Genomic DNA, 24,714 nt, shown 5'->3' with positions numbered 1-24,714 from the left:
TAACTTCTATCTTTCCAACTGAGCAGCCTTGTGTTTGCATTGTAACCATTAACAGTGGTTTGTTACAACGTGGGACACACCCTAAAAGACAAGAGTGTGACAGTGAAGTTAAAAGAGAGAGTACAACAGCGTTGTAGGCTGTGTTGCAGCTATAGTTTAATAATAAAGTTCTGCACATGAAGACTTTTGAATATTTTAAAGCTTTATTTTAAATAAAAACATTTTGCTTTTAGCACAGACATGTTTAAAGCTCAAAGAATACTGTTTGTAGGCCAAAGTCCTGTCACACACACCCACTGTACTTTAACCTTGCAGCAAAAGTAGTTTTTATGGTTTTCATTCGGCACTGATGTACACGCATCAACACAAACTCATAGGTTCCAGGTTTGTGTGTTCTTTAACTGCGCCCTGTAGCAAGCCTCACAGGCGATGGACAAACCCACGACCAAAGACACAAACTCCTCAAAGTTCACTTCTCCATCCCCATTGGCATCCAAGTCCTTCATAATTCTGTCTATGGTGGTGGGATCCTTCTGAGACTGTAGGAAAAGAAAGAGAGTATAATGAGTTAAAGAAATGAGAGAAAGCTTCTATCTGGTCTGGATTTCCTATTCTTAGAAAATTAAATTTGTGAAAGAGAATGACAGAAGATCTTCACCTTGAGAAACCCAGAGAGCTCATTCTCCATCAGGGTTCGGAGTTCACGGCGGGTCAGGGTGCCGCTCCTGCCCTCTTTTCCAGCGTACCGGTGGAAAACCATGATGAGGGACTCCATGGCAGTCTCTAGTTCGGAAGGCATGGCTGCTCACTGCTCGGGTTCAGCACTATAGAAGGCCGATATGAATCTAATATTAACACAACTGATCTTGACAATGCAGTTAAATGCTAAAAGAAACATCAGAATGAAGAGCTTACCGTTTGGGCGTCTGAGTGAAGAATTTGAGAAGCGCTAGTTATCTCTCTCAAGACTTTATAGTCTGTAGCCGAGCCCATGGGCAGGAGAAGCTCTTATCAGAGAAGTTGAGCAATTCATTACAGCACAGCATACCAATGTGTGTGAGTTAAGCGGACTTTGTGTGTTCAATGTAGATTGATTAACTCAAAATGGTGGGCAGCACACACCAGAAATTGGAAACTACATATATATTTACTATGTTGACATATTCATATTGGCCAAGCTTTATAAAGTAGTTGTGCCTGCCACATAGCTAACAAGGATCCACATAGCAGCATACTAAAAACGTCTTAGCAACTGCATAGCAACACCCTCACCCACAACATTCCAACATAGTGAATTGGACCAATGATTGGATACTTTTCACATTTCCAGATTTGGAAAACGGAAGTAAACTACAGCATAGTACATTTCAATATAGAGGTTGACAATACAATTAAAATGCTTACTCTATTTGGAAAATATCACATAAAGTAAATTATATGTTAGTTGTACCAAATATCACAAATAATTATTTTGAGTTCTGAGTTCTTAACATTGTCACCTTCCGGTAATGACGGGAGAAACGAAGCTCAAGCTTTTCGAAACTCTGAATCAAATGAACCAATTGCTTCTCAAAATGATTCACTGTTTGAAAGAACTCGAAACACCGCAGGCTGTCGACACCTGCTGGTCAAAACGGTTCAAGTGCATCGAAAAACTCAATAATTTATAATACCACCTTTTACAAAACCATTGCATATGAAAGTGTCATCTACTGAATGTAATTTAAAAATAAATAATTAAAATGAAATAAGAACGTTCTGTATAATTCACGTTCTTTTATTCATGTAGGCTAGTGTTTATTTTGAGTTAGCTATTAAGCAGTGCATGTCACACTGTCATTATATTTTTTGTATTTTACACGTGTTAGTACTGTTTTATAATTTATAAAATTAATTAAAAATTAACATAGATTATAAAACTGAACCAGGATCGGAATTTAGATTTTTTTAAACCAACTTCGAAACAACATGACGTAACGAAGCCTCGTTTTCTGAAATCACGCGAGTTTAATACAAGATCCGAACCACTGATTCGATGCGTAATTGTTTCGAAGCTTAAAAGGAACAGTGCTGCACATTTTCGCTTTTAAAGTGCTTGTTTTACAATGCCATTTTAAAATGATTGGACAAGACTGTCAATTTGACTAAAATACATTGATAATACCAAGAAATGCAAAAGCTATAAGTTGTGATATTAGACATACTGTGGTAGGCTGGTAATCCTGCTGCTGTGCTGATGGAGCGGACGTGCTCGTTGCCACGGAAACGGGATGCGGGCAGGAGAACGAGCGCGTTTGAAAGCATCTCCAGATGCGTGCTGATGTAGCGACATCCTACTAACCTACATTTCAACCTTAAAGAGGCAACGGCGGCCAACGGAAGATTTCCCCATTGACATATGATGGTCTGCTGTGAAGAAACGGAACATAAACGGTACATTTGCAAGATTTGTATAGAATGTATTTAATCCGCATCGTGCATGTGGCAATGTGATGCTTCGACGGCATGTGGCGTGTTACTGGTTTAATTTATTTAGCTGGCTGGAAACTGCAAGTAGGTTTACATTCATTGCAGTTAAATGTGTGTATCACGGTAAGTCGCACATATTTGCGACATCAGTGCTCTCATGTGAAGTACGGCAGGATCCCGTAATGGCGCCCAGATTTCAGGTGAAGGTAAGGGCGCTGCCGAACACAGCTCGAGCTGGTCTGCCGTACAGACCGGTCATACAGTCATCTCTGTAGGTCAAACCTCAGTCGCGTTTGTTTTGTAGTAAAATCACGTTAAATTTTTTGTATTGCGGGATGGAGTGACATATATGGCCGGTTGACATTGCTGAATGACCGCGTGATGATAAAGAAGCCCATTAGTGTCTTCAAGCTGCCGTAGGCCTTCCTATGGCATGCGTTTTGATTTTTAAAATATGATTTAAAGGGAAATTGTTTGTCTAGTGCAAAGATATACAGTTAGATTTTAAGATGACATTGCCAGTGTATGGGACAGGCCAGTTGTTAACTATAATAATGATAACCAGCTGTACTGTATACTGGGCATGTGATTATCAGAATCAATAAGAATCTTTTTGTCATGGTGGTTCCTAAAGGTCTTAACTCATTTGTAACGTGTTTTATTTCTGCATATGTTTTATTTGTGGTTTTGGAGATGCAAATTCTGAATATATGTGCTTGTTTGGAAAAAAAAAAAACAGGTGTCAGATCTGTTTGTGGTGCTGTTGCTCAGTAAGTCTTCATACAGTCACCAGAAATATGTTTATAGCCTACTGTGTGTGTCTGATGGACAAGGTCATTCTTAAGCTGATGTGGCTTTTACAGAGCTTCCAATGTCACCCAGCTGTCCGCTTAAATCATTAACATCAGGTCACTATCCATTTTTAAAGAGCATTGCAGGCTGGAAGCAGCGCACCAGAGACCGCTATTTATAAAGGTGTGCATGTTTCTCTCAGCAGCCAGGCAGCATGAAAATCTAGTCTCTTTACTCATTTTATATGCCTCTTTCCTTTTTCTTTAAATCAGTGTGCAACAGAAACATCATAATTCTTCATGGAGATAAAACATTTTGTCCCAAATATGACTTCAGCACCTAAATTTAACAATTATGTGGCTGTACCAGGATCTGAATTTTCAGATTATCATCATGGAAAGAGCTACCAGTTCAATTTTTTTTATTCTTGTAGTTCAATTGGAAGTGCATGACGCTAATAAAGCAAGACCATGGGTTTGATCCCAGGGAATTCACATGCTGATACAATTTGTGGGTTTTTTGCTAAGCTGTTTGGGGTGTAACAATATACGTGCCCCAATATATCCCAATACAAAAATGCAACAATATGTATTATGTACAGTTGACTCTAAATGAAAGTTTGGACAGATTTAATGCAGTAAGGAAGTAAGGTAAACCCAGAAGGTCACACATTTGAGCTTTCTGGGGTCTGAGGGAGTTTTTGGGCCCTGGAGTTTTTTTTGACATGCCCTGACATTTGTGCTTTTTTTTCAGTTGCTTAAACTAGTTGCTTATTTTAATTGATAAAGTCTCATTACACTGTATTCAGCACAAACTGGGCTACAATAATATGTGAGCAACATGTACATGTTTGTATTTTTGAGAAAATAACATTTGTGCATGGCTATTAAAAAACAAGTTTAGGGATAGGGCCTGAAACTATTTATTTCTGGATGTTCAGGGTTATGACTGGGAATGTTGATCCAGGAGCATGTGGTACTTAGTTAATTGATGTTGTTAGTTAATTTAGTTAATTGTGATTGTTATACATTGTGATTGTTAATTGTTAATGTTGTACATACAAGTATGTCAAGTTTTGCATTGTTCTGCATAAATAATGGCGTATTCAGGAAATATTTGGAAATTTTCTGATTAGTCTGGTTGCACCATTACAACAAAATACATTCATGGACATACACTACCATTCAAAAGTTTGGGCTGGGTCAGTAAGGTTTTTGAAAGAAATTAAAATTTTTAAGGGCCCGTGCCCGCAGCTGGATTATTTTGATAGCGGCTGGTTCTGAAATAGATCTTCGTCTCGTGGTGCCATCTAATATTATCACCGTGTCTACACCAGACACGATTTTCTTTGCGTCGCACCGAACTACACCGTACCGCAACAGCTAAAAGCGAATGCGGCAAACTGACCATTGCAAAGCACTTGAACTATGTCAGAAATAGAACGGGGAATTTGTTTACTGTCGGGAATTTGTTGTTGCGTCGTGATTATTATCCATTTTAATAATCAATTATCCATTGACTATGTTCTGGGCCGCCATCTAGTGGTGAAAATATTTTTTTTTGGCCCAATGCCAAACTTACTTGCTGACCCCTGATCTACAGTATCAGATTTGACATACATTGTTACAAAATAATTCTATTTCAAGTAAATGTTGTTCCTTTGACCTTTCTATTCATCAAATGATCCTAAAAAATGTATCATGGTTTCCACAAAAATATTATGCAGCACAACTGTTTTCAACATTGGTAGTACTAGTACTACGAAATATTTCTTGAAGGCACAATATGTAAAGTTTCGCCGCTAGAGGTTGCTTATTCAAAACAAAGGCGTAGCTTGATGATGGCTTGATTTCACGGAATCATGGGAGGTGTTGTCTTCACGTCTACAGCCGGTGGAAAAGAATCAAGATGGGACTAGGGCAGTGTCACGGATCCCTTGTCCCCAGAACTCCATATCCCATGATCCTTGTGTTTCCTCACCTGCACTCACTTCCCTCGTCATCTCCCCATCATCACGGATCACCTGCACCTGGACTCTGTTATCAGCACTCCCTTTATATTGCACTCACTCCCTTCACTCCTTGTCCGTTCTGAATGTTGTATAGAGTGTATGTTTGGTTCTCCTTGCCTTTTGTTCATTAAATATTACGTGTAATTGTGGAAATCCGTATCTGCCTCATCTCTACACCAGCATACCATAACAGGCAGAAATCATGTTCATGGATGAGATTATTAAAGGTGCCATCGAACATTTTTTTTTTTTTTATGTTATGTATTATGTATTAAGATGTAATATAAGTCTAAGGTGTCCCCTGAATGTGTCTGTGACGTTTCAGCTCAAAATACCCCATAGATTTTTTTTAAATAATTTTTTTTTAACTGCCTGTTTTGGGGCATAATTAGAAATGCGCCGATTCAGGTTGCGGCCCCTTTAATTGCTCACGCTCTCCGCCCCCTCCCGACTCTATCACTGTATAAACAAAGTTCACACAGCTAATATAACCCTCAAAATGGATCTTTACAAAGTGTTCGTCATGCATGCTGCATGCATACATCGGATTATGTGAGTATTGAATTTATTTATTATTATACATTTGATTCTGAATGAGTTTGATAGTGCTCCGTGGCTAACGGCTAATGCTACACTGTTGGAGAGATTTATAAAGAATGAAGTTGTGTTTATGAATTATACAGACTGCAAGTGTTTAATAATGAAAATAGCGACGACTCTCTTGTCTCCGTGAATACAGTAAGAAACAATGGTAACTTTAACCACATTTAACAGTACATTAGCAACATGCTAACGAAACATTTAGAAAGACAGTTTACAAATATCACTAAAAATATCATGTTATTATGGATCATGTCAGTTATTATCGCTCCATATGCCATTTTTCGCTATTGTCCTTGCTTGCTTACCTAGTCTGATGATTCAGCTGTGCACAGATCCAGACGTTAATACTGGCTTGTCTAATGGCTTGAACATGGGCTGGCATATGCAAATATTGGGGGCGTACATATTAATGATCCCGACTGTTACGTAACAGTGGGTGTTATGTTGAGATTCGCCTGTTCTTCGGAGGTCTTTTAAACAAATAAGATTTATATAAGAAGGAGGAAACAATGGAGTTTGAGACTCACTGTATGTCATTTCCATGTACTGAACTCTTGTTATTCAACTATGCCAAGGTAAATTCAAATTTTAATTCTAGGGCACCTTTAATGTTAATATAGTATATGCAAGCAGAAACGAGGCTGCTGGAGTGATTGCTAATGAGAGACAAACGCGACACACGGCTCGAGAGCAGCGGAACTTTTATTAAATCAGAGTCGCTGCTTCCGCTTCTTCCGGTCAAGCGTATGTGGGGTAAAGCAGCGCTGTTTTATAATAATAGATACATTTGTGTGTTGAAAGTTGTTATAATGCTACTCTGCATTCACTCAGTGGCTACTATGAGACACTTGTTGCGTACTGCATTGATATTAGGCATGGTAAAACATGGTACTTGCTGTAAATCAAGAAAATGATTCAAACAATAAGTCTTACTGTGTTTAGCTATATAACATGAATAGTTTTTTATCAATGAATGTATCCATCCAAACAGTTGCTCACCTGTCTAATAAAACACATATTAAAGCGTCTTTGGTGTTTCCATGGTTTCTACAAAATAAAAATCTAGGGTAATGTGGGTATGATGTCATTGATAGGCGACGCACGGACATGGTCCGTGTCCTGGATAAAATTGCTTATTTCTCTGGATTTAAACATTCTTGGAATCATTTGGGATAATGTAAGTACACAAGTTAACAAATTATATAACATTGTTCTAGAGGTCTTTGGATATTTTAATCCAAAAATCTTACATATTATGCCTTTAATTACCAATTCAGCATGTATGTTCCTAAGTCTTTCTAGCACTTCCTGTCACTAGTGCCATGTTTGTAGTTGGTTGTAGTTTTCCATGTTGATGAGTCTGATTGTTCCCAGTGGCCTGTTGCATGAAGCTAGTTGAACAAACTCAGAGTGATTTTAGAGTTGACAAGACAGCCTGGTTTAGATCAGGTTCAGCAGGCTCACAACCCTCGATACATGTTCTCTTTCAACTCAGGGTTTGATCCAGAGTTTGTGATTAACTGCGTGCATCTGAAAGTGTGATATGTGAAGCGAACACATGTTGTACATTTTAATAAAACCCCTGCACTTAGATCCACATCTCTGCTTGCCATCTCTTCCACTCCTGCTCATATTTCTTCTTTCTTTTCCCCTCCATTTCTCCTTTCAGTCCAGTATGAAGAGTATGGAGCAGGAATTGCAGTGTCCTGTGTGCAAGGACATTGTAAAGCAGCCAATTGTACTTCCTTGCCTGCACAGCGTGTGTCTCATGTGTGCCTCTGAGGTGCTGGTTCAGAGCGGGTACCCTCAGCCCGAGCTCCCTCCGGAGCCCAACTCGCCCGCTTCCACCCCCAACATGCGGTCCCCGCGGCAGATGCGTAGACCCTTGCCTAAGTCTGACCGCGTGGACCGGCTGTTGCGCTCAGGTGCGTAAGACAAGAAACCATATGCGTCATCTTTAAAGTCAATGTAAACATGCTGATATATTCAGTTATTCAGTTTATTTCACTGTGTGTATGTTAATCAGTTTATCTCACTGTATGTATGTGTTTAGGCTCTGGGACGTACCCAGGTCGCAGGCGAAAGGAAGGCCCTCCAACTGTCATGCTTTTCCCTTGCGCCCCCTGTGGGCGAGATGTAGAACTAGGTGAGAGAGGATTGGCTGAGTGCATGAGGAACCTTACACTGGAGAGAATTGTAGAAAGGTAATATACACATTCAAATACATTCAAGTAAATATATTTAATAAATTATATTTGTAATGAAATTTAAAAAAAGAATATAGATACAAATGCTCTAAATGACAGACAAATATCAAGACAATTGAAAATTATAATAATAATATCAGGGCATTATAATATATACTTATTTCATTAGTGATCTAGTAATCGTAAACAGGATTTTAAATACACAATTTAATATTATATTGTTTAATAAAATATATAATTTTCAGCATTTATGCTTGTTTTATTAGTGACATAGGAATCCTAAATAGGAACTTAAATACACAATACAATATTGTGTTATGTTACATAATTGTAATGAAATTATAATATAATATAATAATATATTTGCTGCATTTATGCACATTTGATTAGTGACCTAGTAATCTTAAATATAATTTTAAATACATTTAATAAATTACTATTATATTTTAGTATTATATATTAGTAATATTATATTTGCAATGAAATATAGTATAATTTAAGCATTTACACATTTGATTAGTGACCTAGTGTATATATAATATAATATAATTTAATAAATATAATACGATATAATATAATATCAGCATTTAAACTTATTTACTTATTTAATGAGTAACTTAGTAATCTTAAATAGAATCTTAAATAAACATCTTACCCAGTGTGATTACTATATCTACATGAATAAATCTGCATACATAACGCCTCACTGTAGGTCCTGCCTTTTCTCTTGCCTTCTCTAGGTACAGGCACACAGTGAGTCTGGGCAGTGTGGCTGTGATGTGTCAGTTCTGTAAACCCCCACAGGCCCTGGAGGCCACTAAAGGTTGTTCAGACTGCAGAGCCAGCTTCTGTAACGAGTGCTTCAAACTCTACCACCCCTGGGGGACTCCCCGCGCCCAGCACGAACACGTTCAGCCCACCCTGAACTTCAGGCCAAAGGTGAGCAGCTTCTTCTGTGCTGCCCAGGATTAATACTTGATTGCCTCTCATACCTTGAGGTCCAGGATCTGATAACAAATTATTTAACATGAAACTGCATTTGCAAGCCATTTTACTTCCATAATATGATGCATATTTGCAAACTGCATATGCGGATGCAAATTTTATCCATAGAGCATCATAAAGTTTCTTTCCACCTCTCTAGGTGCTGACATGTCCAGAACATGATCAGGAGAGGCTGCAGTTTTACTGTAAGTCATGTCAGATGCTTCTTTGTTCACTTTGTAAACTGCGCCGAGTCCATGCGGGTCACAAGATCGCACCCATCACCCAAGCCTACCAGAGTCTCAAGGTATGTTTTCAATTCATCTCTATTTTAATGGTGTACCTGGAATAAATGACTGTATCATATGAAGTTGCCATGTTTTTTCTTCTAAAGAAATTGATTTAAAAGCCAAGGATGGGCAAATAAACAAACAAATGTAGATAAAAATAGTTTTTTTTTCTTCAATTTTTTAAAATGAAACAACAGTGCCCCCTAATGGCAGTGCCAATGCAGTACCACACAGTTACTGTATAGTTGTATAGAGTAAGGAGCACCTTGAAAGGGATAGTTCACCCAAAAATGAAAAATTATCCCATGATTTGCTCACCTTCAAGCCACCCTATGTCATGATCACCAGTGAGAGTGCCCTTTCAGCCACTAGAGGGCACTCCATCCCGGACTCTCTGTTCACCCATTTCATGGACTACATTTCCCATACACACTCCCTGGACTAATCACCATTCATCATTGCACTCAGCTGTTTTGTGTTTCATTATCAGTGTCTGTCTATTTAGTCTCAGTTGTTTCTGTCCTTGGTTGTGGTTTGTTATATTCTGTTATGTGCACATTTTGTACTGCTGGCTTTTGTTTTCTGTGGACTGTCACTCTGGATTTTGACCCATGCCTGTGCTGGATGTATGATTTTGGATTTCCCTTTTATTAAACTGCTGCACTTGGATCTTACCATCTTGTTTCTGTGTGCAACCGTGACAGAACAAACCACCACTATATTGATCCAGCAGCATGGATTTCCGGATCCCTTTCCCGGCCCGCATTACAGAACGGATGGCTCAAGTTCGGACATTGAGAGCCCTACGGCAAGAAGGATGGGAGGTAGGGTGCTTTGCAAAGGTCTTTTGGGCGATGGCGGTGGGGCTGGATTACAATGACGCGGCTTTGAAAGACCTGTTTAATGGTTGCCTTGACGAGCCGTTGTCTCATTGTGAGATGGAAGGGCTACAGAGCTTAAACTTTTGGAAGTTTGCCGCATATCTCTGCCATCGGATAGAGTGGGCCTCACCTAGACAACCAGCCAGTGAATCCGCTTCAGAGCCCGTTCCAGTCAGTAAGTCCGTTCCAGCTCGTGAGTCCGTTCCTGAGATCACTGAGGAGGTGGGCGCTGAATCTTCGCTTCCCACACGGAAGAAAAGGAAGCGGAGGAGGAAGGCTCCAGCCAGTGAGCCCACTACAGAGCCCGCTCCAGCCAGTGAGCCCACTACAGAGCCCGCTCCAGCCAGTGAGCCCACTACAGAGCCCGCTCCAGCCAGTGAGCCCACTACAGAGCCCGCTCCAGCCAGTGAGTCCACTACAGAGCCCGCTCCAGCCAGTGAGTCCACTACAGAGCCCGCTCCAGCCAGTGAGCCCGTTCCAGCCAGTGAGTCCACTCCAGAGCCCACTCCAGTCAGTGAGTCCGCTCCAGTCAGTGAGTCCGCTCCAGCCAGTGAGTCTACTACAGAGCCCGCTCCAGCCAGTGAGTCTACTACAGAGCCCGCTCCAGCCAGTGAGTCTACTACAGAGCCCGCTCCAGCCAGTGAGTCTACTACAGAGCCCGCTCCAGCCAGTGAGTCTACTACAGAGCCCGCTCCAGCCAGTGAGTCTACTACAGAGCCCTCTCCAGCCAGTGAGTCTACTACAGAGCCCGCTCCAGCCAGTGAGTCTACTACAGAGCCCGCTCCAGCCAGTGAGTCTACTACAGAGCCCGCTCCAGCCAGTGAGTCTACTACAGAGCCCGCTCCAGCCAGTGAGTCTACTACAGAGCCCGCTCCAGCCAGTGAGTCCGCTCCAGCCAGTGAGTCCGCTCCAGAGCCCACTCCACTCAGTGAGTCCATTCCAGCTCCGCATGCTCTCCCTGTCAGTCCTGTGATGGACTCAGGGCAGCCCGAGCCCGCTGCCGTCCAGAGCAGCCCGAGCCCGCTGCCGTCCCAGAGCAGCCCGAGCCCGCTGCCGTCCCAGAGCAGCCCGAGCCCGCTGCCGTCCCAGAGCAGCCCGAGCCCGCTGCCGTCCCAGAGCAGCCCGAGCCCGCTGCCGTCCCAGAGCAGCCCGAGCCCGCTGCCGTCCCAGAGCAGCCCGAGCCCGCTGCCGTCCCAGAGCAGCCCGAGCCCGCTGCCGTCCCAGAGCAGCCCGAGCCCGCTGCCGTCCCAGAGCAGCCCGAGCCCGCTGCCGTCCCAGAGCAGCCCGAGCCCGCTGCCGTCCCAGAGCAGCCCGAGCCCGCTGCCGTCCCAGAGCAGCCCGAGCCCGCTGCCGTCCCAGAGCAGCCCGAGCCCGCTGCCGTCCCAGAGCAGCCCGAGCCCGCTGCCGTCCCAGAGCAGCCCGAGCCCGCTGCCGTCCCAGAGCAGCCCGAGCCCGCTGCCGTCCCAGAGCAGCCCGAGCCCGCTGCCGTCCCAGAGCAGCCCGAGCCCGCTGCCGTCCCAGAGCAGCCCGAGCCCGCTGCCGTCCCAGAGCAGCCCGAGCCCGCTGCCGTCCCAGAGCAGCCCGAGCCCGCTGCCGTCCCAGAGCAGCCCGAGCCCGCTGCCGTCCCAGAGCAGCCCGAGCCCGCTGCCGTCCCAGAGCAGCCCGAGCCCGCTGCCGTCCCAGAGCAGCCCGAGCCCGCTGCCGTCCCAGAGCAGCCCGAGCCCGCTGCCGTCCCAGAGCAGCCCGAGCCCGCTGCCGTCCCAGAGCAGCCCGAGCCCGCTGCCGTCCCAGAGCAGCCCGAGCCCGCTGCCGTCCCAGAGCAGCCCGAGCCCGCTGCCGTCCCAGAGCAGCCCGAGCCCGCTGCCGTCCCAGAGCAGCCCGAGCCCGCTGCCGTCCCAGAGCAGCCCGAGCCCGCTGCCGTCCCAGAGCAGCCCGAGCCCGCTGCCGTCCCAGAGCAGCCCGAGCCCGCTGCCGTCCCAGAGCAGCCCGAGCCCGCTGCCGTCCCAGAGCAGCCCGAGCCCGCTGCCGTCCCAGAGCAGCCCGAGCCCGCTGCCGTCCCAGAGCAGCCCGAGCCCGCTGCCGTCCCAGAGCAGCCCGAGCCCGCTGCCGTCCCAGAGCAGCCCGAGCCCGCTGCCGTCCCAGAGCAGCCCGAGCCCGCTGCCGTCCCAGAGCAGCCCGAGCCCGCTGCCGTCCCAGAGCAGCCCGAGCCCGCTGCCGTCCCAGAGCAGCCCGAGCCCGCTGCCGTCCCAGAGCAGCCCGAGCCCGCTGCCGTCCCAGAGCAGCCCGAGCCCGCTGCCGTCCCAGAGCAGCCCGAGCCCGCTGCCGTCCCAGAGCAGCCCGAGCCCGCTGCCGTCCCAGAGCAGCCCGAGCCCGCTGCCGTCCCAGAGCAGCCCGAGCCCGCTGCCGTCCCAGAGCAGCCCGAGCCCGCTGCCGTCCCAGAGCAGCCCGAGCTCCCTGATACGCCCACGGAGGCCGTCACCGAGCTGCCCGCTCTCCCTGATACGGCCACGGAGGCCGTCACCGAGCTGCCCGCTCTCCCTGATACGGCCACGGAGGCCGTCACCGAGCTGCCCGCTCGCCCTGATACGGCCTCGAAGCACCCTTGGCTAGTCCTGCCGCCGCCGTCCAAGCCTTCTGCCCTGCCGCCGCCGTCCAAGCCTTCTGCCCTGCCGCCTCTGCCCAGGCTGCCAGAACCGTTGAGACCCGCCTGGTCTGTTCCTCCAGCACCGCCCTGGCACTCAGCCAGGAATCCAGACCTGCCAGTGCCCGCCTGGTCAGTTCCTCCAGCGCCGCCCTGGCACTCAGCCAGGACTCCAGAACAGCTGGAACCAGCCTGGTCAGTTCCTCCAGCACCGCCCTGGCACTCAGCCAGGAATCCAGACCTGCCAGTGCCCGCCTGGTCAGTTCCTCCAGCGCCGCCCTGGCACTCAGCCAGGACTCCAGAACCGCTGGAACCAGCCTGGTCAGTTCCTCCAGCACCGCCCTGGCTATCAGTTGGGCACCCTGGATCTGGCCCACCATCCCTCCCCCTGATCCTCCTCCTGTCCACCTCCCTCCTGAGTTTTTGTGTGTTTGTGTTTTGTCTGGTGGAGCGTCTGGTAGCCGCTCCTTTGAGGGGGGGGTAATGTCATGATCACCAGTGAGAGTGCCCTTTCAGCCACTAGAGGGCACTCCATCCCGGACTCTCTGTTCACCCATTTCATGGACTACATTTCCCATACACACTCCCTGGACTAATCACCATTCATTGCACTCAGCTGTTTTGTGTTTCATTATCAGTGTCTGTCTATTTAGTCTCAGTTGTTTCTGTCCTTGGTTGTGGTTTGTTATATTCTGTTATGTGCACATTTTGTACCGCTGGCTTTTGTTTTCTGTGGACTGTCACTCTGGATTTTGACCCATGCCTGTGCTGGATGTATGATTTTGGATTTCCCTTTTATTAAACTGCTGCACTTGGATCTTACCATCTTGTTTCTGTGTGCAACCGTGACACCCTATGTGTAGATGTCTTTCTTCTTTCAGACGAACACAATCAGAGTTATATTAAAAATATCCTTCAAAGCTTTATAATGGGAGTGAATGGCGCTGATGATTTTGAAGTCCAAAAAAGTGTTTATCCATCATACAAGTAATCCATATGACTCCAGGGGGATAATAAAGGCCTTCTAGAGTGAGGTGATGGGTTTTTTGTAAAAAAAAAAAAAAATCCATATATAAAATTTTATAAACCAAAATAACTAGCTTCTGGCAGACGGCCTATGCAATTTGAGTTAAAGTGACCTCTGACTTTATTAACCCCCTGGAGCCACATGGATATCTTTTATGATGGATAGATGCACTTCTTTGGACTTCAAAATCAGGAGCGCCATTCACTACCATTATAAAGCTTGAAAGAGCCAGTATATTTTTAAATATAACTCCAATTGTGTTCATCTGAAAGAAGATATTCATATACGCTTAGGATGGCTTGAGGGTGAGTAAATCATGGGATGATTTTCAATTTTGGGTGAACTAACCCTTTAACTACAACAATGGGGGGAAAAGTGATCATGTGATCAGATGAGTTTATCCCTCACAAACATTTTGCACAATGATGTTCAGTTTGTTTAGCTGTGATGTGCAACTCTATTCACTGCATGTCTTAGATCAATGGTTTATAAACTTTTGAAAGCCTGTAAATTACCAGTAAACACACTCCATTGTGGGTGATCCTTCTGTAGTGAGTTATTTTTACTTTAACAGGGATGGTTCTTCTTTAGAATGGCACGATTTAAAGAACATGATAGGTAATTGAATCATCCATAAAAACAATACATAACAATCACAATGGCTTTTGAAAGCTTTTGAAGATCTGAAAAAAAAGGGATGCTTTGCGATGTCATTCTGTCATTCTTGCCACTAAAACATTCCAGGGATGAAAGTGCTTTTATATTTTTATATACAGTAAATGTACAACATGAATGATTATAAATGCATGAATAAAAAAAACATTTCTTCCATGTGTATTTGTTGAAATATATCAACATCTTGTCTGATTTTTAAATGAATCTCTTTATTTCAGAAAGAGAAAGTTGAACATTTTTTACATTGTGTTTTGGTAAACCCTAGGACAAGATCACCAAGGAGCTGAACTACATTCTGTCCAATCAAGACATGGTGTTGACTCAGATCACTCAGTTGGAGAGTGCTGTCACTCAAACTGAGGTACGCCCACCTTTTCATCTCTGTCACAAAAGGCATGCAGGTGTTTGATGCGCTGAGCAATTGTCTGTGTGCATGAATGCAGGTGAACAGCGTATCAGCCAAAGAGCAGCTCTCTCACTGCGTGAAGGAGATAATGGCGCTGCTAACTGAGAGACAGACAATGCTGGCTCAAGCTCTGGAAAGCTCGCGGCAGAGAAGGGCAGAGGCCTTAGCCAATCAGGTGGCTGAAAAACGCAGCCTGCTGGAGCACGCCGGCTTGATGGCTTTCACTCAAGAGCTGCTCAAAGAAAATGACCCATCGAGTTTTGTGCATGCAGCCAGATTAACACACAACAGGTGGGACGACTTACTATCTGCTGATAATACTAATGCCAGAATTTGAAAACACTGGACTATTATTTCTCTTTTTTTCAGATTGGCCCAGTCTATTGAATCTATGCAGCGTTTCTCTCTCTCTGCCGATCCCTCATTCCGTCACTTCCAGCTTGATGTTTCCAGAGAGCTCAAACTCCTCACAGACCTGAACTTCATTCAGGGTAGGAACACTTGTAACACTTGTTTACACTTGTAAATGTGTAGAATACAACAGGGATAAAATATTATGGGATTTCCTTCAAGCAGTGTAATAAGCTTTCAGAATCTTTTTCTGTATTTTTATAAATGAACAGATTTTAATGACAGAAAACATTGTCTGCAGTGTAACTAAAGGTGTTTTTACACCGGAGAAACCTTTCCGTAGTTCCTAGAACTATTGGCGGAAGTACCCGCTTTTTGGTGTGTTTGCACTGCAGGAATTAGGAATGATTTTAGTTCTAGGAACTACTTTTGGGGGGACTAAATTAGCTCCTACTTCAGAGTAGGATCTAACCCAGTGACATAAGTGTACGCTGATTGGCCAAACGCACGTGAAACACCAGCACCCGCCATTTAAAAAAAAAAAAAAGCTGTGTACACACACAGATTATAGCCAAACTAACTCTACGAACATGGGAAACAGTGATAGATGGACTTCAACCTTGAAGCTATGGAGACTTTGGACCAAGCAAAACATGATTATGTTTTGATTATGACATTGGGCATCAACCACACGGCAAACGCAAATACTTTTTCACCTTTTCATAATGTCTACTTTCTTTGTATAACAGTTCTATCTAATAACATATTAGACAGGACTAAGGGTGTAACGATATATCACAGTACGATATTTCGCGATGCAAAAATGTTACGATATGTATCGTAGAGTAGTGGCGATACTTTTACAATATGACGGCAGTCTAATCCTATTGGTTGAGCTGCCGACATGACCTACTCTGCAACAGCGCCACGTGTGCTTTCATCGCAGTTGCAGAAATCCCGTCTTCTTATAAGTCCGACGTCTGGCAGCATTCCGGTTTTCCAGTCACACGACAGAACGACGGTAAAAAAAAAAAAAAAAAAAATACAGACAAAATTACAGACAAAACACAAATATAGCTTTGACACTTGTCAGCTGTTAATTTGAATACAGAAGGTTTTTATTAAACCTTGAAATGTGATCTTGTATGTACAACAAAGAAAGTTATTGAAATTTGTTAATGTTTTTTAAATAAATCTATTATTTGAATTTGTTTCATTTTTAAATTTTGATACGTATCGTATCGTGAACCCAGTATCGAGATACGTACCGTATCGTGACCTCAGTATATCGTTACACCCCTAGACAGGACTGTTAATCAGATCATAAACTAATGGAGAATAGGAACGCTGTGTGCTGCTCTGGCATTCTCAGCGACGTCAAAATGAAAGTCAGCGGGTTACATCACTTCAGAGTTCCTACTGGCGGTGCAAATGCAACCAGGAAAATGGCCTTCAGGGAACTATTAGTGGTTGGAAAACCAGCCATGTGGCTAGTTCCTAGAACTAAGTTCCTAGAACTACCCGGTGCAAAAGCACCTATAATCTAACTCTAGCCAAAAATGACCTATCCCATCAGCCCCTCTCGCTCCTGTGATCGACACCCAGCGAACCCTTGCCTACGACCAGCTCTTCCTCTGTTGGCGGTTGCCTCAAGACTCCACTCCTGCCTGGCATTTTTCTGTGGAATTCCGACGGCGTGGGGTGGTTCCAGGGGGCGGGGCAAGAGGAGGGATTCACGGGGCATTGGCTGCCGCTCGCTGGGGCTGGCAGAGATTGGAGGAGGTGACCGGGACCTGCGCGGTGATTGACAGGCTAGAGATGGACAGTGTGTATGTGCTGAGGGTGAGAGGCTGCAATAAGGCCGGCTTCGGAGAATACAGTGAGGAAGTATATTTACACACACCACCAGCTCCAGGTATGAAGTTTTTTTCAACACAAAACTTAGTACAAACAGAATTCATTCCCAAATGATAGTCATCTACTCATCAATTCTCTTTATCTTTTTTCTTTTTTATCCATTCCCATCTCTCTTCGTCTCTACAACCTTTGGTTTTTCCATGTTTTGTTTCCCAGCTTTATTGACAACAGCTCTATACTGCCACCTTCCCTGTTTTCTTTTTATAGCCCTCAAAACTCTTTCTGTTATTGTATCTTTATTCTTGTTTATATTTCCCTCATCTTTTTATTATTTAAGCCATTTATTCTTTAATTCACCAGTATGTTTATTTTCCACACAGAACCCTCGATGTAGTGAAATATTTTGATCTGATGTGAATGTTGACCCATCCGCTTTGTAAATGTGGCCACAAGCAAACCATAATGCTGTGTAATGTTTATTAATATTAACACATTAAATGGAGGCCCATGTTACAAATAATAATCCAAGGTTTGCAACATCCAGACAGAAGGCAGATGTTCATGAAAAAATTGTAACATTAGCTTCTGAATGTTTTAAAATGTAGCTAATGTTTTAATATTATAAAGTATTAGACACATTTTTTTTCCAATTTTTTCTTTATTTTAAACATTTATATTTGTTTTGGTCATAAAAGCCTTTTCACACTTCAAGCAGCTCACCGAGTGACACAAATTTTCATCATGCACAGTAAAAGTTTAAAAAGGAACATTTAATAAATAAATTATTAATAAAACATTAATACTTTTATTCATCAAGTACAAAATAAATTGATCAAAGTGGCAGTGAGGACATCTGTAATGTTACAAATGAGTTCTATTGCATATAAATGCTGTTCTTTCGAACTTTCTATTCATTTAAGGAATCTTGAAAAAAAAATGTATCACAGTCTTCACAAATATTAACCAGCACCATCTTTTTCAACATTAATAATAAGAAATGTTACTTGAGCAGCAAATCATCATATTAGAATGATTTCTGAAGGATCATGTGACACTGAAAATTCAGCTTTGCCATCACAGAAATAAAATACATTTTAAAATACATTCAAATAGAAAATACACTTTTTCTTATCTGCCTGTCTGCTTGAATGCAAATCTTCCTCCTTTTTGCAGTCTTGATTTCACCCTGCTATTCCCAGAGTGCATTTCTTTGTCTTCTTTCCTTGTTTACTGCTTTCCTGATTGCTGTTTTTCTGCTATGTCCTCCTTTTGCATATATCTCCTATTCTTCCTTTTCCACCCACTCTTACATCCCTCCGTTTGGTGCCTTAATTCTGTGTCCCTCTTTCCCCTCTTCTTCTATCCTTCTCAAAACTTCTCCCGTATTCCCTCGCTGTTGTCTCCCTCCGCCTCTCCGACAGTGTTGAATTTTTACCTGGACTCTCGTTGGGGTCTGCATGCGGACAGACTGGTGGTGAGTAAGGAGCAGCGTTGTGCCCGCAGTGTGCCTGGTCTGTCCCTGCTGCAGGCCGCCGATCGGGCCCTCACTTCCTGTCACCTGACAGCGGATCTGCTTGTGGGTGATGTGGCCATAACGCAGGGCCGACACTATTGGGCATGTTCAGTGGAGCCCGGCTCATATCTGGTCAAGGCAAGTTCTGCAGAAAAGGAAAACATATTAACCGTCTTTCCCGTACCTCCTTCTGTATCACTTTTTCCCTTTCATTTTTTTCCTGTCTTTGACTCTTCTCTCTATATTCTACAGGTTGGAGTGGGCCTGGAGTCCAAACTTCAAGAGTGGTTTCATCTGCCTCAAGACATGGCTAGTCCAAGGTAAGTACAAAATCTCAGAAAAAATAACAAAGGGAGAGGACAGAAAATAAACATGAGTAGAGAATGTAAATATGTTAATGTATGACACCTAATACTTTCAGTTTTGGTTTTATTATGACCAAAACTATTGAAATTATTTTGACCTAATACAATTGAAATAAAAATCAACAGATTTTGGGAATGTGATATTACAGTATCACACATTCAAATCAGAAACATGGCAGCAGTCTAAACAAAATAATTATATAATAAAGAATAAACCCAAGTAACCACATCGGATTTTAAAAATGAAAAATATTATTTCACTTATTTATGCATGTGTACACAACAAAATGTGAAAGCTTGAATGATTGTTATGGGTGTTGCTGTATAGATGAGGAGAGTACGGAAATCCACAATGATACAGGCTTTATTAGTAATCCAGGAACAGGTAGACAGCATAACACACATAAGATAAACAAGAGAACTGACCAGGAGTGCAGGGAGTGAGTCCAAACTTAAAGGGAGTGCTAATGAAGACAACAGGTGCTGGGAATCCAGGGAGATGGCGTGAAGACTGATGAGGGAAGTGCAGACAGGTATGTAGAACAGGAGGATGCTGGGAACTGGAGTCCGGGAAGGCGTGATTGTAACATTACCTCCCCCTCCCCGGAAGGCGCGTCCACGCGCCTCAGATGATACAACGGGGAGAGGGGGGGGTGGGCGCCCTGGAGACCTACAGGCAGATGCGGGGGGGTGCAGATGGGTGCAGAGTTCTCCAGGGCTGGTCTAGGACCTCGGGCCGTCATGGCCACCTAAGACTCCTGACCCGCCGTGACGGCCCGAGGTCAGGAGCCGTAGGCGGCCATGGCAGGTCTGGAGCTGAGGGAGGCCATGGCGGGTCAGGAGCCGTGAACAGTCCTGACGGGTCTCGAGTCCCACCCACATGCGTTTCCTCCACATGTTGCCCACCCATGGGTAAAAAAAAAAAAAAATTCGCGAGACTCAGGGGGGGCTGGAAGGGCTCGTGGTATGGCGTGGGTTCGTGGGCTGGAGCTGACTGGTCGGCTGCTGGAACTGACTTGGGAACACTTGGAACAGACTCGTGGGCAGCCGGGGCGGGCTTGGTGAGGGCTGGAGCGGGCTCGTGGATGTTTGAAGCGGGCTCGTTGAAACAGGGAGTAAGGTCAAGGGGACTGGGAGCTGGTTCAGCCCAAAAGTCTATTAGCCAGTCCTCCTTATCTATGACTGGCGCCTTGGGCTGCACGGAGGCAAAAAACTCAGGAGACTGGGGCTGCACGGAGGCAGAAAACTCAGGAGACTGGGGCTGTTTTGCGGCCTTTTTCTTTTTACTTCTTGGCCGTTTCGGCCCAGCAGAGGATCTTTCTTCGGCCTTTCGGGGTTTGGGGTCCAGCAGGACACCGGGGGAATGCCCACAGGAGGGGCAGGCAGAGGAAAGCGGCGATTGGCGAACTGGCCAGGCCGCTTGTGTTTCTGGGGAGACTGGACGAGGATCACACGGCTTATCAAGAACCTCTTCAATGACAAAATCAGAACAATTTAGAAACAAAATCAGATTAATTGCTTCGACTAGGGAAAAATAACAGGCAGGTTCTTTAAAATGGATCGTGTCCTCGTCCAGCCCCGCCAGAAAACAGGCGTTCAAACGAGCATCTGGCCAATTCGCCAAATAAGCAAGCTCTACAAAGTCCTCCACATACCTCTCCAGCGAGCGACCGTCCTGCTGGAACCCACAAATGGCTTGGGAGGCACGGGAGGCACGGGAGACACAGGAACCTCAGAGACGAAGAACAAGCCCAAGAACAGGAAGATGCTGGGAACTGGTGTCCGTGAAGGCGTGATTGTAACAATGATTAATACCATACCATACAGACTTGCTTTCTGTTCACTGTTTTTTATATATAGATTATACATAATATATTATCTATATCAGGGGTTTTCAGTCTTTTAGATGCCACAGACCCCTATATATTGTCTCATGTGAGGGACGTCCATCCTAAAATTTAAAAGGCAGCTATAACTTTTTATTTATAAAGACCCAAAGATGTGTAAAATATTTGGAAAATATTTAGTTTTATTTAGTTTTTTTTTACTCACTATAGTACTATGCTGTGTATTATTTATTTGTTTATTTGAATCTAAAAGAATTTTATAATTAATTTTCATCTATTTTTAATCTATTTTTTTATTCATTTATTAATATAAAAATAATATTTTATTTTAATATATTTATTTTTTTATTCATTTATTTATTTAAAATGTGTATATTTTTTATTTATTTTAATCTTTTTATTATTGTTTTTTTATCTTATAGTTTATTTATTTTAACCTTTTTTTTCCCCCTAAACATTTCCACAGACCCCCTAGCACTTTCTTGTGGCCCCTAGAAGTCCCCGGACTCATTTGAAAACCCCTGATCTATATTATAGATCAGTGTCTCCACCATGATCGACATGTGAAACGGGGGCAGTTTTGGCCTAATGATTAGATAGTCGGACTTGTAACAAGAAGGTTGTGGGTTTGAGTCTCAGTACCAGCAGGAAATGTAGGTGGGGGAGTGAATGAACAGCGCTTTCTTCCACTCTCATTACCCACAACTTAGGTGCCCTTGAGCAAGGCACCCAATCGCTCCCCGGACGCCGCAGCAAAAATCGTTCCCCGGACGCCCACTGCTCCGGGTGTGTGTTCATGGTGTGTGCATGTTCAGTACTCACTACTGTGTGTGTGCACTTGGATGGGTGAGATGCAGAGCACAAATTCCGAGTATGGCACACCATACTTGGCCTTACGTCACTATCACTACCCCTCTTAAAAGGCACAATATTTCCAAGTGAAACGGAAAATGGATGGTACTTGATTTCAACCAATTTTCATGTTGCCTTTAACCTCCTCTTCTCTGTCTGATAGATATGATCCAGACAGCGGCCATGACAGTGGAGCCGAGGATTCGTCAGATTCTCCTCCCCCTTTCTCTTTCCTCACAATGGGCATGGGCAAGATCTACCTGCCCTCCTCCCCCAACTCCCATCACGGCAATGCTAATTACCGAGAGTCTGGCTTCACCAATGGCAACGGCCCTTCTTCTCCAAATGGTGTCACCTATCCACTGCCTCCGAGACTAGGAATTTGTCTCGACTTTGAGAAGGGCCGTGTCACGTTTTACGATGCCCACTCTCTCCGCCCACTATGGGAGGGACCTGTGGACTGCTCCGCCCCCGTATGCCCTGCATTCTGTTTCATTGGAGGCGGAGCTCTGCAGCTACAGGAGCTGGTAGCCAATCGCAACGCAAATCAAACCCCTGTAAGACGAGTCACCATTCAATCACGTGTTACCAAACTGAACTGAACTCTGATTGTTTTTATAATTCGATTTTAAGAGATGGTTGTTTTTAATTGCACCCAACATAAACCTCTGCTTATTTTTCTTTTCCTTTTGAGAGGCCTTCATTGCTGCATTGCTTGCTAAATTATAAACCTCTTCAACTGAATTATGACTTTGGTGATGCCACTTATATACCCATGAAAATGCATATTCACCTATATATATATATATATATATATATATATATATATATATATATATATATATATATATATATATGGAAAAATATATATTTCCCAACCAATCTCTCTGTGTAGGAAATGTGCCTCAAAGTTTTTTTTATACTAGATTTCTTCCAAACTGTGTATATTATAGTGATATAATATACCTTGTATTAAAGTGTTTTTGTTTATTAATCTCCAAACAGAGCAGAAATTCCAGACTGTTACACAAGGCCTCATTTTATAACCCACGATGCTATCGTAAACATCTGCTCTTTTAACCTCTAGCCATGTGCTGTCAAGACAGATCTGTCAAACTCTTTCAGCTGTCAACTTGAGCATTTACAACGATATTTACTCAACATACGTCTAATGCCAGACCAAATGCTTCTCGCTGCTGTTTTGCCTTAGATGGTTAAGAAGAATTTTGATTTGTTGAAATATGTGGCTTCTAGACTGCAGTCGGTATATAAAAGGACTTTTTCTTAGGGCACGCTCACCTTGTAGCTTACACAAATATTTGTTTTGAATTCCCATATGCTATTGGACAATTGGAAAATATTTAAAGCTTAAATGAATTAAGTGAAGCTTCTTCTTAAGAATGAAAATCTTTAATGCATTAGATTGGAAGTGCACTGCTTAACTCAATATTTATGTGATTAAAAGTGTATATGTGTGTGATGCACAAACCCCACTATTATAAATCACCTTATGCAAATTCATACTAAAGCTTGTAGAGAATATTTTTTAAGAGTTTGAATCATGTGCTTGATTTCAGTCCAGCTTAAAGCTTTAGAGCGTAGTTTGAATCTTGCTGGAGAGAATGGTGGCTTTTGCCTGCTGGTAATAAATAATTCTAATAAATAATTCTCTGAAAATGAAACTTATTCCATCCTTAATGTATCATATCTCATATAGAATATACTCAGAACGAATGGTGTATTACTGATTTTTATCAGCTGGGGGCAGCAGTTTCTTCAAATATATTATATGTGAGTGTCAGTCCTCTTGCAAGGTGAATTAGACATACTGTTGCAAATGCTTTCATTTAGCTAAACTTTTGGCTAACAAAGGAATTCAGGTCAAATCTGAAAACAAGTTTGGTAGTCTTTCCATTTGCATTGGTGCATGGCACTTTTATTGAATTGTTAACAATCATATAGACTCAGTCAGCTTCATTAACAAATGACTCTTGTGAACCAGTTCTTGGTGAGTCAGAAATTACCACTGTAGCCCAATCCATGAATAAATCGACTGCTTTTCCTTTTGGTCGTGAAACAGAAAATTACTGCTAACTCCGAGGTCCTTTAAAGAAATCAAATGCCGTCTGGATAGGATAAAAGTATAGGACCCCTCCCCAACTTGAACCACCAAGAGGAAATTGCAGACAATGATTTATGAATGTATTTATTCTGTTTACATACAACTATATACACACATATATATAGTATTGTCATATAGTGAATGGCAAGAAATGCACTATTGAGGGAATATGGAGCGATTTCAGACAAAGTGAGAGACTTGCGTCCACTGCCACCTCAGGAGGATGGTGGACATGTATGATAGTGATGTCGTCCAATTTCTAATTGGTCAAACTGATGGAATGTTTATTTTTTTATATACTTTTATATTTTAAAAAGTTTTTGGTCACACTTAAGTTTAGGGTCCAATTCTAACTATTAACTATGACTCCTAATTACTGCTTGTTAATAGTAAGGTAGTTGTTAAGTTTAGGTATTGGGTAGGATTAAGGGATGTAGAATATGTTCATGCAGAATAAGCTTTACAAGTACTAATAAACGGCCAATATCCTAGTAATATGCATGCTAATAAGCAACTAGTTAATAGTGAGAACAAAAGTGTTACCAAGTTTTGAAATGATTACTTTACATTTAACATATGATGACTATTTCATAACTATTTTATGTTTTGATGATTTGGTGGCTAATTTGTATAAATTTGTACTATTTAATTTGAATGTTTTTACATGATCTGCTTGCGCCCCGGTGACGGGTATGTTTAGGGGTGGACCTTCATGCACACTTTTTTCTAATAATTGTACGTTTTTTGTACGATTCACATTCATATGAAATCACCACCTTGTAAAATAGTTATGTTTTACTGTGAGATCGGATTGGATGTAT

General features: G+C 43.2%; 2 protein-coding genes across 4 annotated transcripts; one reads left to right on the top strand and one right to left on the bottom strand.

The window, feature by feature from the left end:
- Positions 1-181: 181 nt before the first annotated feature.
- s100a10a (S100 calcium binding protein A10a) lies at positions 182-2,335 on the bottom strand. Its single transcript, XM_048202548.1, has 4 exons — positions 2,205-2,335; positions 916-1,007; positions 659-824; positions 182-539 (listed from the first exon to the last, which is right to left on the bottom strand). Exons 3-4 carry the CDS (start codon positions 797-799, stop codon positions 372-374), a joined length of 309 nt encoding a protein of 102 aa, XP_048058505.1. The 5' UTR covers positions 800-824; positions 916-1,007; positions 2,205-2,335; the 3' UTR covers positions 182-371.
- trim46b (tripartite motif containing 46b) lies at positions 2,296-23,453 on the top strand. Of its 3 annotated transcripts, none has more exons than XM_048202546.1 (12): positions 2,296-2,433; positions 7,545-7,800; positions 7,929-8,079; positions 8,823-9,021; positions 9,227-9,373; positions 14,846-14,941; positions 15,024-15,277; positions 15,356-15,477; positions 16,914-17,252; positions 18,616-18,845; positions 18,960-19,027; positions 21,935-23,453. In XM_048202546.1, the coding sequence occupies exons 2-12, from the start codon at positions 7,551-7,553 to the stop codon at positions 22,371-22,373; spliced, it is 2,295 nt and encodes a 764-aa protein (XP_048058503.1). In that variant the 5' UTR covers positions 2,296-2,433; positions 7,545-7,550; the 3' UTR covers positions 22,374-23,453. The 3 variants fall into 3 exon arrangements, with proteins under 3 accessions (XP_048058503.1, XP_048058504.1, XP_048058502.1); XM_048202545.1 differs by lacking the exon at positions 2,296-2,433 and adding an exon at positions 2,472-2,675; XM_048202547.1 differs by lacking the exons at positions 2,296-2,433; positions 18,616-18,845; positions 18,960-19,027; positions 21,935-23,453 and adding exons at positions 2,467-2,675; positions 17,411-18,450.
- Positions 23,454-24,714: the final 1,261 nt, after the last annotated feature.

The sequence above is a fragment of the Megalobrama amblycephala genome, linkage group LG9, assembly GCF_018812025.1.
Source record: "Megalobrama amblycephala isolate DHTTF-2021 linkage group LG9, ASM1881202v1, whole genome shotgun sequence".
NCBI lineage: Eukaryota > Metazoa > Chordata > Actinopteri > Cypriniformes > Xenocyprididae > Megalobrama > Megalobrama amblycephala.
The sequence above is the reverse complement of the archived record's forward strand: the minus strand, read 5'-3'. Positions and strand labels throughout refer to the sequence as shown.

What these genes read in the sequence shown, in the direction of transcription:
- s100a10a (XM_048202548.1), bottom strand. Translation starts at nt 799, where the DNA reads ATGCCTTCCGAACTAGAGACTGCCATGGAGTCCCTCATCATGGTTTTC. An exon ending in AGCTCTCTGGGTTTCTCAAG is followed by an intron (nt 540 to 658) that starts GTGAAGATCTTC and finishes CTTTTCCTACAG; the next exon opens with TCTCAGAAGGATCCCACCAC.
- trim46b (XM_048202545.1), top strand. Translation starts at nt 2,493, where the DNA reads ATGCTTCGACGGCATGTGGCGTGTTACTGGTTTAATTTATTTAGCTGG. An exon ending in GCCAGATTAACACACAACAG is followed by an intron (nt 15,278 to 15,355) that starts GTGGGACGACTT and finishes TCTTTTTTTCAG; the next exon opens with ATTGGCCCAGTCTATTGAAT. An exon ending in CAAGACATGGCTAGTCCAAG is followed by an intron (nt 19,028 to 21,934) that starts GTAAGTACAAAA and finishes TCTGTCTGATAG; the next exon opens with ATATGATCCAGACAGCGGCC.